The following is an 18,099-nucleotide window of genomic DNA, read 5'->3' on the forward strand; positions in this document are numbered from 1 at the left end:
CAAGATAGAAGCAAGCCTTCTGAACCAGTATTTTAGGGAGCCACCAACCAGGTCAGAACAAAGAATTACAATTCTTTGTGAATGAGTCATTCTGCTCCTTCCTGTACCTGTACCAGGAATGCAGGCTGTTATTTTCAAGCCTGGCACTGAGCTTAGGGAGCAGAGATGGGAGAAGTATAAGTTCGAAGATTGATTTATTTATTTTAGAGAGGGAGAGGGAGAGAGAGAAAGTACGAGTGAGGGGAGGGGCAGAGGGAGAGAGAATCCTCATGCAGACTCCCTGCTGAGCATGGAGCCTGACACAGGGCTCAGTGCCAGGACGCTGAGATCATGACCTGAGCCAAAATCAAGAGTTGGCTGCTTAACCGACTGAGTCACCCAGGTGCCCCATTTTTCTTACTTAAACACTCCCCTGATTGCATCCTTTGGGCTAGTAGCCTCAGCGAATTAAAATCTTTCTCTGTGCCTCAATTTTCTTATATTATAAATTGGGGAGAAAGGTAATGATACCTAATTCACAGAGTTGTCATTAGCATCAACTCACTTACCATGTGTAAAAGCACTTTTTGTAAGTTGTATGATGCTATATGAATGTCAGCTATTTTAATTTTTTGGTTGTAACATTAGAGATACGAAAAAAGTAGAATTTAAAGTTTATAAGTACCATGGAAGCAAATACTTAAAGTTGAAGAAACAGTCTTCAGTTCTGTTGTACTATACCATGTATTTACCTCTTAACTTTGATTAGAATAGTTCATTAACAGGTTACAAAGTTCAAAAGGTACAAAACACTAGAATAAAAATTGGCCACCTCTGACTTCCCTCCCCTCCTGGAGATAAATAATATCACCAATGATAGGGTGGGTGTGCCCCAAAACATGCAGATGTATATACTTCCAAAGAGGCATTCTGCACATGCAAACAAATATGAATGTATGTTTGTTATGACTTTGTTACATTAACATGTTATGTGGAGCACAGGGTGCTGGATGGTGAATCACACACAGCTCAACACCAAACCATAAGAGAAATTGAAATAGGAAAGTTTAGTATTCACAGGTTCTGGAGGAAGTACACGGCATGCCTCAAGGAGCCATATGGGCAGGTCAAGGCAGGATGCAGACAGAGCCATAGAACCTGGGGCACATTTCTTTGTTAAGGTCCATTGGTGCAATGATTTGGGGTTCCCAGGCTAAGGCCACATTGGTCAATCCAAACCAAAAGAGTGTTTTTTTGGTGAGCTCCACAGGGGTCTTATCTAAGGGGCACACAAGGGGATAACACTGGGAGGTGGAGAGACTGTTGATCACGCAGGTTACAAGAAAGTCATATCAGGACTCCACGAATTGCTCGAGACTCTGTGGGCTTATGTCTAGGGCAGGGGCTTGCATGAGGGTCTACTGTCAGTTTAAGGTCACTGCAGGATGCTTGGCCAAACAAAATGGATGCTGAGGCAGCAACACCATGGAGTGTAGCTGACCTGAACTCTTGATAGTGTTCTTCCCTTTTGCATGAATGGTAACATACATGAAATACTGTCCTGTGTCTTGCTTTACTGACTTGAAAAATCATGGTGATTATTCCATATCATTATTCCATTATCAATTAACAAAGCCTTCTTTGCTTCTTTTGCACGGTATTCCATAGATGCATCGTAATTTATGTAAGCAATCCCATATTGTTGAACAGTTAGACTGTGTCAGTCTTTTGCTAGTAAGATTTATGCACTAGTGAACAAACTTGTATATACATTATTTCTCACAAGTGAAGTATATTTGTAGGATAAACTTACAGATGTAACATTGTTTAGTCATTTTAAATATTTCCAAAATGTTTTCCATAAAGATTGGAAGTTTACACTTCCAAGAGCAGCATGTACTTGTTTTCCCAACATTAATCCTGAGGACTAAATGTGTTTTGTTTTAGGTTATAAGCCCCAAGACTTCAAAGGTACTGCAAAAATCACCCTCTTCGAGAAGAATGGTAAGAAAACAAATAATTTCCTTTCCTCTCTTATTAACTCCCTACATGGTATTTTCTGGCTGTGTCTATCATGCCTATGTATAATTTTGGTCATGATCTATCCTTCATACTGGACACATTTCATGTGGCACATGAAGGAATAGTATAGGGAGAGAGTCAACTAACTGATGACTCAAAATATATGGTTAGGCAGCCTGTACACAAGTATGAATACTGTAGGAATTTATAGGGAAAATGTGATTGTTATGATCACAGGTACAGTAATATCATCAGGAAGGTAGAATTTATCTGACACAGGTTTCTGGGGTGGGGATGGGGGAGGGTGGCGCTGGAAGAGGAAGGGCATGAAATACCCAGAACAGTGTTTTAGGAGTTTAGTCTTGGCTCCAATGATGCGACACCCTGCAGCCTCCCCCCAAGGTCCATCACCCTCAACATCCATTCCCTGGCATGCTCTCCTGGTTCTTACTGGTAATAGTATAAAAGTACCATAATAACTGACCCTATTTTAAAATATTTTCTCTTAGTTTCCTACCACAAACTAGGTAGGTTAAAATATTAGAAATTTATTCTCTCACAGCTCTGCAGGCTAAAAGTCTGAAATCAAGGAATCTGCTTAGTTCGTTCCTTCTGAAGGCTGTGAGACAAGGATCTGTTCTTGACATCATTCCTAGCTTTTGGTGGTGCCACCAATTCTTGATATTCCTTAGCTTGTAGATACATCACTTCAATCTCTGCCTCCATCTTTACACACTGAGTGTGTGTGTCTGAGTCTCTTTTATAAGAACAGTAGCCATATTGGATATACATCCACCCTATTCCATTACAACCTCATCTGAGCTAATTACAACTGCAATGACCCTATTTCCAAATACGGTTATATTCTCAGCTACTGGGGGTTAGGACTTCAAATATCTTTTGCGGGGACACAGTTCAACCCATAATGTATTCCTTTTAGGGTATGTATTGAGTCAATTCAACTTAAACCTTCTATATCAACCATGCCATCCTTTGAGAATGTTCCAATTTAAAATGATTACCTGAGGAGTTAGCCAGATCCTCAGATAGAAATTTATTTTATTCATATCTAGATAGATAATGAATTTTAAAAATATTCAAAATTTGGAAACAAAAGGAATTTTCCAGTCAATCCTGACAAAACAGAAATTTCTGTTAGAACATGCCATTCATTGATTATTTCACTTAACAGGAGCTCCATGGTAGGTCTGCAGGCCAGTCTTGTCCTATGAAAGCAGAGATACTGAAACAGTCCATACACTGCTCATCAGAGTATTATCACATACTTTGAGGGATCAAGTTTTAAGTGCTCATTGATGGAATTCAACTTGGGTCTCCAATCATTGTTATTAACTAAAGAAAAATGATATTTAAAAAGCTGTATTTTCTAATTGTTTCTCAAATTTTCCAGAAGGTTGATCTTAAAATATACTGAAATACAGAATTCTGCTTAAAGTAAGCTTATTTAGGGCACAGTTCAAGGAAATGAACTGATAGAAGCATGAGATTTTGTCATAACCTAGTGTTACTTCTCTCACTTTAAGGCACTATAGCAAGGCCTTAAGTGTGTAACAAGAGTAAAATCCCAGGTTAAGTTTAGTGAATCTCCTGTTAAAAAGAAAGCAGTGTTTCATTCTGGTTAAATACTGGTCACATTCACATGTTTTCCTAATTCACACTGCCACTGATTTTCATATCTCTTAAATGCAGTCATTAAAGTGATATTCATCCTAGTTTGACAGAATGTACTAAATTTTTCCTCATTGGCAGTCTGACGTGCCGGAAGGAGTCATAAGGGTCCATGCTCCACTTCTCTCTAAGGTGTCCATGGCCATTCAGCTCACTAGTCACACCAAGGCCAAAGACATACTGGCAAAATTTCAATATGAGAACAGGTGAGTAAAAGTGAATATAGGTCTCTGTACAAGGAAGGTGATGTTTTATCATAAAGATGAGTGACTTTCCAGGCATTTACAAACTTGACCTTTTTGGAAAATTAGAACCTGTTACTTTGGGGACTTTACCAATAGAGTAAGTCAAAAGTAGAGAAAGAGATTAAGTAGACCATAGAATTATTGATAACAGAAGTGTTCTGGTTTTTTTGTTTGTTTGTTTTTAAGAAATTTCTACAAATGGGATTCTTAATAGATATCTTCTATCTTGGTGGTTTCATTTACTACATGAGTTTTACCTTTTATTAGAATAAAAAATATAGCAAGTTAGTTTTAGAGCTACCTGGAATACCATTCCAGGCTTCATTGAGCTTCAACATGCCTAGATCAGATAAAGTTTATATAGTAAATGGACATCATAGCCATTGTTTTCCTTAAAACATAATACTAATAAATCTTGGGATCAGAATTTTATTTACAAAAAGAAATCCTTTTGCTCATCTCCCGTAAGTCACCTTGAAGCAGCATTAATCAGGGTGATTTTTCTATAGGCATGCTTATTCAAGGATAAACATTTGCCCTAAGGTTTTTAAAAGATGAGAAGCATGAGAGGCACTAGTTTAAATCCATCCATTAGAGAGGAGGTACAGCTTGATGGTCTCTAGTAAAACTTGTGGATATTCTTTTTATTCTTTTTGTTGTTGTTGTTAGAGAAGAGAGTGAGAGCAAGCGGGGAGATTGGGAAGGGCAGAGGGAGAGGCAGAGAATCTTAAGCAGACTCTGTGCTGAGCACAGAGCCCAACGTGGGGCTTGATCTCACAACCCTGAGATCATAACCTGAGCTAAAATCAAGTGTTGGACACTTAACTGAGCCACCCAGGTGCCCCAAAACTGATGGAAATTTCTAAAGAGAAGCTTTCCAATCATGTTAAAAAGGAGTACTCATGTTGAGGGGGAGAAAAAAGCCAATTGCGGAAGATTACATACCATAAGACTCCATTTATATAACATTTTGAAATGACAAAATTTTAGAAATGAGGGGTAGGTTAGTAGTTGCTGGGAGTTGGGGAGAGGAGATCATGGGAGGGAGATGGGTATGGTCATAAAAGGGCAACACAAGGATCTGACAGTGTTGGAGTTGCTCCATATCTTGACTCTGGTGGTAACTGTATTGAACTTAACACACACACACACACACAAATGAGTACAAGTAAAGTGGGAAATTTGAATAGGATAGGTGGATCATAGCAATGTCAGTATGCTGGGACTTTATACTATATTTGTATAAAATGTTACCATTTGGGGAGAAGTGGGCAAAGAGTATGAGGAATTTTTCTGTATTATTTCTTAAAACTACATATGAATCTACCACTATCTCAATGAAAATATTTCAATTTAAAAAAACAAGAGTAGCCAATAAAAGTAATCTATGGTGTTAGAAGCCAGAACAGTGGCTTTCTGTGAGGGTGGAAGGGTTGGTGACTAAGAAGCCTTGACAGTGGCTTTGGAGACGTTCCTGTTTTAGATTATGGGGGCTGGTTACGTGGTATGTTCGCTTTGTGAAAATTCTTCAAGTATTCTTATGATGTGTGCATGTTTTGTATGTTCTCTCTCTCTCCATATACATATGCATATATATATGTGTGTATTTATAAGCATATATAAAAAAGAAAAGAAGAGTAGACAGTCCAGCAGGAGCCCAGAAAACGTACTTCTCTCTGTTGCTAGAACACTGTAAGTAGTAACTGCTAGGCAGTAATAGAGAGACTTGAAATTCCACTCGGGGGATGCGAACATCCAATAGATGGCTAGTCACATGCGTGACAAAACTGCCCCTGGATTCTCATGTAGACCTTTTGTAGAATGAAAATGTTCTAATAAAAATAAATTAGAATCAGTGACTATAGATAGATGCAAATCCTTTGTATGAACTTCAAAAGATGTTCAGTCCATTTTCTTCACTCGTTAGAACCGTGGCCAATTTCAGTTTAGTTGTAAACTGGCCCATTTTTGCCTGTTTCACTAGAGGCTTATTTTCTGACTACTAACCACCTCTTCTGTTTAAGTAAAAAAAAAAGCGGGGGGGAGAGAAGTCCCATTCCTCCCAGGTTCTCCCTCTTCTGACTAAAAACCCTTGGACATAACACAATGACAAGCATAGGAAGACTGAAAGGTAAAGAGCCGAGTGCAGACTGCCTAGGGACATGGGGCCTGTGAAACAACGTGGTGGTGAATGCCTGGATTTCCTTATTGCCTCCCATATGTCCAGGTAGGGTGCTGTAGGAACCTTCAGCCTGGCACAGGCACACACAATAATGAGCTCCAAGAAGGAGATCCTGTTCCGCAGCCAAAGGACTGGAGAGAAGGTGGCCTAACCACAAAAAACCATTTTGGTAATATCTGCCCTACTCCAACCAAACACCAACAGAAAAAGCACACCACTACACCTGTATTTTCAGTGGGACCAAGCAGGCAACTGATGTATATGCCCCACCCGACAGAATCAGGTGGTGATCCGGTTCCCAACCACAACAGTGTCAACAGGGTCCTGCCTCTAGCTGAGTCTCCTCCACCCAGCAGCAGTGAGACCTCTAACAAATCAGTGCAGAGCAGACAGTTACTGACCAGCTTCACACACACCACCCCCCTACCCCCCACCACCTGCCCCAGAGTCAGGAAGGTCCCTTGAAGAGCTGAGCTTTACCCCCACCCAACAGCAACAAAGCAGCAAGAGTCTACCTTCTGTTGCCTCTCCCTGCGGCCAGCAGAGCCCAGCAGGGGCTAATCTTACAACCTCAATCAGAGGCAGCAAAGCAGTGCCAGTTGGTGTCCCACTTTCACTGGGCAGGTGTCAGTGGGGCTCAGCAAAAAGCTGAACATACCCACCCGCTCAGCCCTTGTGCTAAACTTCAACAGGAACAATGGCTGCCAAAAAATGATGATTAAATAAGATCCAGAGTCTCATAATATCCAAAGTGTCTGCAGTATGATACAAAATCATTCATTATACCTAAAACCAGGAAAATCACAACAGGAATGAGAAAAAACAATTGAGAAATGCCAGCGCTAAATTGAATCAGCTGTTAGAATTATCTGACAAGGATTTTACAGCAGCCATCACACACATGCTTCAACAAGCAGTTATGAATTCTCTTGAAACGAAAAAATAGAAAATCTCAGCAAACAAATAGAAGTTATAAAAATGAATGAAAGAAAATTATGGAACTGAAAGATAGAATAACTGAAACTCACTAAATGGGCTCAATATTAGAATGGAGATGACAGAGGATATAATCAGTAAATTTGAGGAATATCAGTAGCATTATTCTGAACAACAGAAAGAAGACAGACCCAAAAAAGTGAATATAGCCTCAGGGATCCAGGGACTGTAGCAAGAGAGCTAACATTTGCATCATTGCAGTACCAAAAATAGAGAAAACAGAGAGGAACTGAAAAAGTATTTGAATAAATAATGACTGAAAACTTTCCAAATTAGCAAAAGGTATAAACCTACATATTTAAGAAACTAAGTGAACCCAAACAGGACAAACCAAAGAAATCCCTTCCAAAACAATGTAATGAAACTTGTAAAAATTAAAGACAAAAAAACAAACCTTGAAAGCATCCAGAGCAAAGTAATGCCTTTCTTATAGGGAACACCAATTCTAATTATAGCAGATTTCTCATTTCTCATTTGAAACCCTGGAGGCGGGGTGCCTGGGTGGCTCAGTCATTAAGCGTCTGCCTTCCGCTCAGGTCATGATCCCAGGGTCCTGGGATCCCTGCTCAGCTGGAGGCCTGCCTCTCCCTCTCCCACTCCCCCTGCTTGTGTTTCCTCTCTCGCTGTCTCTCTCTCTGTCAAATAAATAAAAACTTAAAAATCTTAAAAAAAAAAAAAAAAAATGAAACCCTGGAGGCCAGATGGAAGTGGCATAACATCTTTCCAAGTACTGAAAGAAAGGAACTGTCCTGCAAAAAATATCTTTCCAGAATGAAGGGGAAACAAAGACATTCTTCGGTGAGGCAAAACTAAGGAATTTTGTTGCTAGCAAATTTACCCATAAAGAATGGATAAAGGAAGTTCTCTAAATAGAAAGAAAATGATAACAAAGGCTTGAAACATCAGAAGGGAAAAGAGAACATCAGAATGGGTAAAAAATAGTAGTAACTGTAATAGATTATCCTACTCCTTATGCATTTTTTTTTTGAAGATTTTATTTATTTGACAGAGACACAGCGAGAGAGGGAACACAAGCAGGGGGAGTGGGAGAGGGAGAAGCAGGCTTCCCGCGGAGCAGGGAGCCTGATGTGGGGCTCGATCCCAGGACCCTGGGATCATGACCTGAGCCGAAGGCAGATGCTTAACAACTGAGCCACCCAGACGCCCCCCTTTATGCATTTCTTAAATCATACTTGATGGTTGAAGCAAAAATTGCACCACTGGATATGGTGCTCAGTGTATGTTGAGGACACATTTAAGACAGCTTACTTTCTTCCTTTCTTTTAAAAGATTTATTTATTTATTTTAGAGAGAGAGAGTGGGGGAGGGGGTAGGAACAGAAGGAGAGGGAGAGTGAGAATCTCAAGCAGACTCCCTGCTGAGTGAGGAGCCGAAAGCAGGGCTCCATCCCATGACCCCAAGAACATGATGTGAGCTGAAATCAAAGAGTTGGACGCTCAACCTCCTGAGCCACCCAAGTGCCCCAAGACATATTTTGAAAGGGTTGAGGCTCAGCCCTCCTTATTGTCTGCATAGTGACTTCTCTCCAAAGACTGGAGTATGTAAAGGGGGGAAAAGAATAACTTCATAGTCATGAAATCTGACCTCAGCAGATGAGTAACATCAACAATGATAAAGTCACACTGATAATATGTAGCCCTGATAAAAAATGACGAAAATGGCACTTCTGTCACTTTCTTCCCAAGAACACATAACTCTTGCCAAAGGTGAGAAAAAATCAGACAAATCCCAGTTTGGAAATATTCTACAAAATACCTGATGAGTCCTCCTCAAAACTGTCAAAGACATCAAGAACAAGGCAAGTGTAAGTAACGGTCACAGTCAAGAGGAAGAGACCTGATGAGACATGACTATATATTAGTTTCCCAGTATTTCCATAACAAATTACCTCAAACTAGGTGGCTTAAAACAACAGAAATGTATTCTCTCAATTCAGAAGACCAGGAATCTGAAAGAAATGTGTCAGCAGGGTTGGTTCCTTCTGGAGGCTGTGAGGGAGAAGCTCTCCCATGCCCCTCTCCTAGCTTCTAGTGGTTGCCAACATCCTTGGCATTCCATGGTTTGTAGATGTTATCACTCCAATCTCTCCATCTTCACATTCTCTTTGTGTTTCTCTGTATTTTCTCCCCTTCTTTCAAGGATTCACTGGATTTGAAGGGATCCCCTGCATCCAGGATGATTTCGTCTCTAGATTCTTAACTGCTTACATCTGCAAATAACCCTGTATTCAAATAAAGTCAGATTCTGAACATCTAGGCAGACGTGAGTTTTGGAAGGGACCCTATTCAACCAATTATAATTACTGAATATACTGCAATATTCTGGATGGGTCCCGGGAACAGAACACAGATGGCTGTGTAAAAACCAGGAACATCTGAATAAAGTATGAACCTTGGTTAATAATAATGTATTAGTATTCATTAGTTGTGACAAATGTACCATATTCATGTTAGAAGTTAATAATAGGGGAACAGGGTTGTGGGGAATATGGAAACTGTCTATACTATTTTCACAATTGTTCTCTGAATCATAAAAGAGTTCTAAAATTAAATTCATTTTTAACATTTGTCAGAGTTTTACCAGTTGGGAGAACTACTACTTATTAATGGTAAATAACAATTTCAAAGTAAAATAGATAAGGTTTAGTTATGCTAGAATATTAGGATTATCTTTGTTTTAAAAATGAAATCCATATGTGAATCAGCAGTCCTCTTCATTTAACTTATGTTATTTTTAATTTAAAGAACTAAGAATAAATAGAATTAGATATTTATTTTTAAAAGTATGAGAGTAAAGAGAACTGATGGGAATAGGTTTCTACACATTACTCAAAATAGTAAAACATCAATCCCAATAGTCCATGATAAGTTACATATGTTATTGCAATGCCAAAGAAACCACAAAGAAAACCATACAAAGCAGTATATGAAAAAACACTGTAAATAAGTCAAGATATAATCATAAGAGATAAACCATATCCTGGGCCATAAAACAAATTTTAATGAATTCAAAATAATTGAAATCATACAGAATATCTTTTCTGACCATAAAGTAATCAAACTAGATGTTAATAACAGCAAGACAACATGATAATTTCTAAATACTTGAAAATTAAACCACACACTTCTGAATAATCCATGGGTCAAAGAGGAAGTATTAAAGGAAATTGTTAAAAGTACATAGAATGAAAATAAAACTGCAACTTAACAAATTTTGTACAGTGCAGCTAAAGCCATACTGAGAGAAAAATTTACAGCAATAAATGTTTACATCTAAAAAGAGGGCAAGATCTCAGAGCAAGTAAATTTCTACCTCTAGAAACTGGAAAAGTAACCAAAATAAGCAAGCAGAATGAAGGAAATGATAGAAGAACAGAAATCAGTGAAATTGAAAACAAAAATGATAGAGATCAGTGAAACAAAAAGCTGGTTCTTTTTAAAAACAATAAAATTGATAAACTTCTAGAAAGACTAACAAAAATGAAATCACCAATATTAAGAATAAAATAGGAAATATCACTGTATATAATGCTTCCCTTAAAAGGATAATGAAATACTGTGAACAAACTATATACTCAAAATCAAAATCTTAGAAGAAATGGACCAGTTCCTCAAAAATCACAAATTACCAAAAGACAACCAAGATGAAATAGTTTTGTAGCCCTTAAGGAAATTGAATCTTTAAAAGTTTCCCAAAAGAGAAAGCTTCAAGCCCAGATGGTTTCACTGGAGAATTCTAGCAAATGTTTAAAGAATGAACACCAATTTAGCACATTCTTTTATCAGAAAGTAGAAGAGGAAGGGCCACTACCTAACTCATGTTATGAAATTAGTATTGACTGGACACCAAACAAACACTGAAGACTAGTATCTCTCATGAACTTAGAGACAGAAGTCCTCAAAAAAAATCAGCAAATCTAATCCAACATATATTAAAGGAATTACAGTGACCAAATGGGATTCATTTCAGGTATGCAAGTTTGGCTCAACATTTAGAAATTAGTGCAATCCACCATTGGATTGGAGAAATATCATATGATCATGTTAATTGATATAGAAGAAGCATTTGACAAAATTCAATACCCATTCATGATTAAAACCCTCAGTGAACTAGGAAAGGGGAAGAACTTCCTCAACTTGATAAAGACCACCTACAACTAACATTGTACTTAACGATGAAAGATTGAATACTTTCCTTCCAAGATCAAGAACACTACTTTTATTCAAAATACTATTAGAAGATTAAGCCTTGCAATAAGACAAAAAGAGAAAGAAAGAAGAAAGAAAGGAAGAAAGAAAGATTGATTGTAGAGGAAGAAAAAATTGCCCATAACAAAGTTTATCATTTTAAATTTACAGTTCAGTGGTATTAAGTACATTCACATTATTGTATAATCATTACCACCACCACCATCCATCTCCAGAGAGATTTTATCATTCCATACTCAGACTCTGTCCCCAGTAAACAATAACTCCTCATTTCTTCCTCCCCCAGCCACTCGTATAACCACTCTTCTACTTTCTGTCTCTATGAATTTGACCATTCTAATAACTGAAATTTTTAAAGATTTATTTATTTATTTTAGAGAGAAGGGGGGAGGGGCAGAGGGAGAGGGAGGGAATCCCAAGCAGACTCCCTGCTGAACACGGAGCCGGATGCGGGGCTCAATCTCACAACCCTGAGATCATGACCTGACCCGAAATCAAGAGTTAGACAGCTAACAAACTGAGCCACCCAGGCGCCCCTCAAATAACTGATTTTTGACAAAAGTACAAAAGCAATTCAATGGATGAAAGACAGCTTTTTAAACAAATGATAAATGGTGCTCTAGCAGTTGGACATCTATAGACCAAAAAAAAAAAAAAAACCCACAATGGATCACAGATTTAAGGATTTCTCCTTTTGATGTCTGTGATGACATCAAAAGCATGATCCAGGGGTGGCTGGGTGGTTCAGTCAGTTGAGTGACCAACTCTTGATTTCAGCTCAGGTCATAATCTTGGGGTCCTGAGTTCAAGCCCTGTGTTGGGCTCCATACTCAGCGGGGAGTCTGCTTAAGATTCTTTCCCTCTGCCCCTTCCTCCATGCTTTCTCTCTTTCTCTAAAATAAATAAATAAATCTTTTTTTTTAAAAAAAAGCATGATCCATAAGAGGTAAAAATTGATAAATTGGGTATTATCAAGATTGAAAAGTTATATACTGACTCAATGAAAAGGATGAAAAGACAAATACACTTACAAACCTCATATCCAGCAAATGATGAGTATCTAGAATATATGAAGAAAACTCAATATTCAACAATAAGAAAAAAGCAGTCCAATTTAAAAATGAGCAAGGGGTGCCTGGGTGGCTCAGTCAGTTAATTGTCTTCCTTCGGCTCAGGTCATGATCCCAGAGTCCTGGGATGGAGCCCTGCATCAGGCTCCTTGTTCAGCAGGGAGCCTGCTTCTCCCTCTCCCTCTCCCTCTCCCTCTGCCCGCCACTCCCTCTGCTTGTGCTTTCTCTCTCTCTCTCTCTGTCAAATAAACAAAATCTTATAAAAATAAAATTAAATAAAAAATAAAGATGAGCAAAAGACATGAACATACATTTCACTACAGAGGATATACAGATACATATGCACATGAAAAGATGTTCAGTATCTTTAACCATTAGGGAAATGCAAAGCCACAGTGGCATCATTAAACATCTTTGAGAATGGCTAATATAAATAATAGTGACGACACCAAATACTGGCAAAGATACAGAGATCTTGGGATCACTCATACATTGGTGGTGGGTATAGTCATTATGTAAAACGGTTTGGCAGTTCCTCATAAAACTACGCAACTGCCATGCGACCCAGTTTTCACACTCTTGGGCATTTTTTTCTTTTAAGTAATGCCTGCACCCAGTGTGGGGCTTGAACTCAGAACTCTGAGATCAAGAGTCCCATGCTGCATGGACTGAGCTAGCCAGGTACCCCATGGGCATATATCCCAAAGAGATGAAGATTATATTCACACAAAAACCTGTATACAAATGCTTATAGCAACTTCATTTATAATAGTAAAATCTGGAAAAAAAAACCCAACAGATGTTCTCCAACAGGTAAATAACAAACTGGCACATCCATACCATGGTGTGCTACTCAGCAATAAAATGCAACACCTTGGATGAATCTCCAGCGATTTATGGTGATTGAAAAAAAAGCCAATATAAAAAGTTCTATACTCTGTGTTTCCATTTATATAACATTTTTGAAACAACAAACTTCTAGAAAATGTGGAATAGAGTAGAGGTTACCAGGGATAAGGGATGGAGATGGGAAGGAGGACAGAGAGGGAGGTGAGTGGGCTATAAAAGGGAAACAAAGGGGATCTATTGGTGATGGAAATGTTCTGTATCTTGACTGAATCAATGTTGACATTCTGGTTGTGACAGCACACTAGAACTTTGCAAGATCTATCTGTGCAATTTCTTAAAATTGAGCAAATCTACAATGATCTCAAAATGTTTAATTAAACAAACAAAATAGGTCACACATCTTTCTTCCTCACAAAGAGCTGAGGTCAATCTTTTTGAAGTAACTAAGCTGAAAGTTATTCCTCAGGTGGGATGAAGATCAGCCACTCCTCTACCGCAACATTCTAGACGGGGGTGGAAAAATGCAATTGGGCAATTATTTTCTCTGACTTGCTTTCACTATAGAGCAGAAACATGCAATGAAGTCAACATTAAGCAGTTTGAAAAGCTTTAGGCAAGTTTAGAAACATGGCATGGACAGAGGAGAGAATCCCATTCAATTTTTGGCAAAAAAAGAAATGAAACCTGACTTCTTTTGAACTGAGAGTAATGTGACCAATGACAAGGCAATATTAAACATCCAGCTGCTCCTTCACCAACCTTGGTGTGTCTGTAACAGTCAGCTCTTAAATGAAGCTGACAGTTGTGGATAGAATGGGCTCCAGGTTGCTGTAGGGCACAGCAGTGTCCATCTTGGTTTGGAATAGTCCCATCGTCACTGTGCCTTGGATGCTTGGCTGTGTCAAACAAATAAAATTGTTTTTTATCATAACTTTAATCATAATAATGATTTGTGGGTATATTTCATTCAAGGCAGAAGGAATTGTTTGTTGCCATGGTTATTTAATCCGCATATTTACCTCAGATCATGGAAGAAGGTTAAATTACATTGCTTTCTTTTTTTTCAGTCATGGTTCATCAGAATGCATTAAGATTCAGAATCAACGGTTATATGAAATTGGAGGAAATATAGGTAAGTATTCTCTAATGGTTTTTACTCCTAAATTCTGAGCACTCTAAAAAAAAATATGCTATTGTTGTAAAAGCATATTTTACAAGTTTCTTAAATATAAATTCAACATCAGTAAGTTTCTGAATTTTTAATCTCATGTGAGAACAGTTGTATGAATTTCCTAAAATACTTTCAAAATTTAATTGTAAATATTTTAGTTGATATGGAGTAGACTTTTGGGTCTTTCAAGTGTGCCTCAGGGTTGGAAAGTCTTTCCTGGAGATCCCTGCAAAACAGAGAACATCATGGAACGTTGACATTGTGACACCTTTTTTGTTTAACTTCCCTGATTTCACCCTCAGCCCAGGTTCATTCTTCCTATTTCCCGAGGGGGAACAAAAAGGAATCAAATGGAAATTGCCTCTGCTTGCGTCTGTATCCTGCCTTCCCCTTCAGGTCTTCTGCTTGCCCTCCACACAGTCTGGATGAACCACCCCAACTCCCACTTAATGACCAGCACCTCCACATGTGCCTCACTTCGTGTTCCCGCCTGCCACTCAGGGCCTTGCTCCAGCCCCCCATTCTCTCCTGCGCCATCAGCTTTTCACTCCCAACTGCATCATTTCCAACTACATAAACATTTTTGGTAATTTCTGTCATCTTCACAAAACTCTCTCTTGACCCCCTTCAAGCTTACTTCGTTCCTGTGTTCTGCTTTACAGCAAAAACTCCTTGAATCCATTTTCTGTCCTCCAATTTTTTCCTCTTGTTCTCTCTTGAAACCACTCCAGTCAAGCATTACCCTGCAACACTTCACCAAAATTGCTCTTGTTGAGGCCACCAGAGAACTCTTATGTTGTGAAATCCAGTCATTCGTTCTGTCTTGATAACTGCCTGAGTTGATCTTTCCCTTCTTTGAAAACATACTTTTCACCTGGTTTCAAGGACAACCTAAGCTTCTGGGTTTTGTTCCGCTTCACTGGCAGCTCCTGAGTCTCTTTTGCCTGCTACTTCTCATCCTCTCAACCTTCAACATGGAAAACTGTGGGGTCAAGCCTCAGAACTCTTTCTGCAAGTATCTTCCTTGGTGAGCTCAGTCCATCTCATTGCTTTAAATATACCTGAATGCAGATGCCTCTCAAATTATATCGAGACTTCCACTTGGAGCACCAACCTTGCAGATCCAGTCGCCAGGCACATTTGCCTTGGAGCCTTTGCATTTACTCTTTTTCCCAGAATGCTCTCCTTTAGAGTGTTCACTTCTCATTCCCTCACCTCTTGCAGGTGTTTGCCACTGTGTCACCTTCTCAAAGAGACCTTCCAGGATCTCACCTTCTCTAGGTGTGCCTTCCCAGCTTTGTTGTTCTCTCATGTTCTTGTCACCACTAGATTTAATTTATATTATACTTGCTTATTTGCTGGTTGTCTTTTACCACTTTGGGAATGTAAGTGCCCTGAGGGCAACTATTTTTGACTACCTGATGCATTTCTGTAGCCCTAGCCCCTGGAATAGTGCCTGGCATATAATAATGCTCAAGAAATATTTGATAAATGAATGAATGAATGAAGCAAGCAATCAAATATTGGTAGTTTTGTTTGAGACTTTGGTATACATTTCAAACACACTGTACATAAAGATTTTCAAATGTATTTGCCTCATGGAATGATCTTTTTGTTATCATTTCTAGATTTCTTGCCTGTGGGCATTGCATCCGTAGTAAAGAAACAAAATGACCATTCCTAAAATGAACTTGATTTTAATCTTTTCTAGCCCTGGTCAAGTTACTGTCTGCAAAACCATTAGAGGACATGTATTATTATATAAATGATCAGTTTATACCTTAGACAGGTTCTTGCCATATTTTCCTAATTGATGTGGTGAGTCTAGGGAACAATTTTTCTATAGTTGGTATGTCTGTTTTTTCCACAATTTTACATGTGATTTATTTGGAATATTTCACAGTCAGAAAGAAACAAAGAAGGGAAGGAATAAGGCAGGCAGGCAGACTGGCTTTGCTAAAGAACCTTTAAGATGTTATCTACTTACTTTTGGCTGAGAGAACTATCTTGGCTTTATTCGAACCTTACCAACACGCACGTGCACACATAGAAGTGTGCACTCTCAGAAACATTCTCTGATTTTCTCTTTCCTTTAGGGCAGCATTGCTTGGATCCAGATGCTTATATATTGGATGTATATCATGTAAATCCTCAAGCAGAGTGGGTGATTAAACCCCAACCAAGTTTTTGAAATAACCCCCAAGATGGCAGCTATCATGTATTGTATGCCAAGAAGATTCTACATTTGGTAGGGAAAATAACAAGACTGTTTTTGACATGTTTATTCCAATAACCCTCTTGGTGTTTCTCAGCCCAAGTGGTGTCTCCCAGCATTGTCAACATGAACTGTGAAGGAGGAGCTGGTTGACTGAGCTGAGGCATTCTCCTATGGTTCCTTGATAATGGTGAAGGAAAGATGCTGTGATTGTTCCAGAAGAAAGGCCAATCTAGCATATGGAACTCTAATCATTTCTAGTACTTTGACTTCACAGCAGAAATGAACTTCGTCTTATACCTAAAGATAAAAAAACACTCCTTTTTGTAGCAGATGCTACCAAACACAAGAGGTGGAAGAGAGTCTTTTTTATACTTATCTTATATACATATGTTGACCTTTCTGAACAATGCCAGAAATATCAATAATTTCTGCTCTGCAGAATAATTCAGATCTGCTTTTCAAAGGGAATCAGTTTCTGAAGTTACACATACAATGTTGATGCTCTGACTTGCTCCCAAATTGGAGGAGGATGAACTTCTGTTGAAAGAACACTGTATTGTTAAGTATGTCATACTGTATTATGACTGTCCGCGTCTGGTGCAAGTGAACATTTTTCTATTGTAGATTATTGAAAATTGATATTTATAAAGCTTATTCTCTTATGAGCACAGGTTCCATAGCAAAGGTTAGGTTGACAGAGGGTGTTCTTACGCTTTCATAACCTTTTGTGTAGTTAATAGTCACAGAACCTCTATCTTTTCATCATGATTATGGTGCTCAATGAAAAGCTTTCTCTGTGCCAGGCACAGATTTCTTTTCCTGATCAAACATATCATTTTTTAATATTTTACAACTATAGATAGTCACTTCTGTAGCCCCAATTTAAAAATATAGAATTGTCTTTATCCAGCTGCTCTTCATCCAAAAGTACTGAAAAATACTGTTATGTCCAGATTTTATATGCTGTAAAAGCAAATTATTTCTGTTCATCAATCATAGACATGGCCAAGCACTATGGATTAGCCTCAGGCTTTAAAATCAGATGCATATTTGGTAAGCTGGAAACTATCTTGCTATGAAGATCCTGCAGAGCCATTTTCCAGACCTGCAGTTGGTGAGAACACACTGTTCTCCACAATCTAATGGAGAGCAAATCTGCCATGTGCTGAGGGGTCAGATAGCTCTGCCTTTCATCTTGAGATTGCAGATACAGTTCTAGGGTTAGCTAGAAATGGGGACAGAAGTCTCATTTATCCTACATGTGTGCTTTGGATTAGAATCCATAGATTGATATTTCACTGAATTTATAATAATTTTAATGAGATTTAATGTCCAAATGACTCTTGCAGTTTGAACAATAAAGTTACAAATACAGAAAACATTTTACCAAAGCATTGGTAAAATGTTTTTACCAAATGTTTTTACTGATGTTTCTACTTACCAGTTCTC

At 38.5% G+C, this 18,099-nt stretch overlaps 1 protein-coding gene across 1 annotated transcript in view; it reads left to right on the top strand.

Moving 5' to 3' along the window:
- The window catches only part of ARHGAP28 (Rho GTPase activating protein 28), a 215,243-nt gene extending 198,620 nt beyond the window's left edge, over positions 1-16,623 (top strand). The window contains exons 15-18 of the mRNA XM_021686183.2: positions 1,927-1,983; positions 3,772-3,896; positions 14,329-14,393; positions 16,529-16,623. Of these exons, the coding sequence (XP_021541858.2) occupies positions 1,927-1,983; positions 3,772-3,896; positions 14,329-14,393; positions 16,529-16,623 (342 nt within the window). The remainder of the gene's footprint in view (positions 1-1,926; positions 1,984-3,771; positions 3,897-14,328; positions 14,394-16,528) is intronic.
- The last annotated feature ends 1,476 nt before the right edge of the window (positions 16,624-18,099 follow it).

The sequence above is a fragment of the Neomonachus schauinslandi genome, chromosome 14 (assembly GCF_002201575.2).
Source record: "Neomonachus schauinslandi chromosome 14, ASM220157v2, whole genome shotgun sequence".
Classification (NCBI taxonomy): Eukaryota; Metazoa; Chordata; class Mammalia; order Carnivora; family Phocidae; genus Neomonachus; species Neomonachus schauinslandi.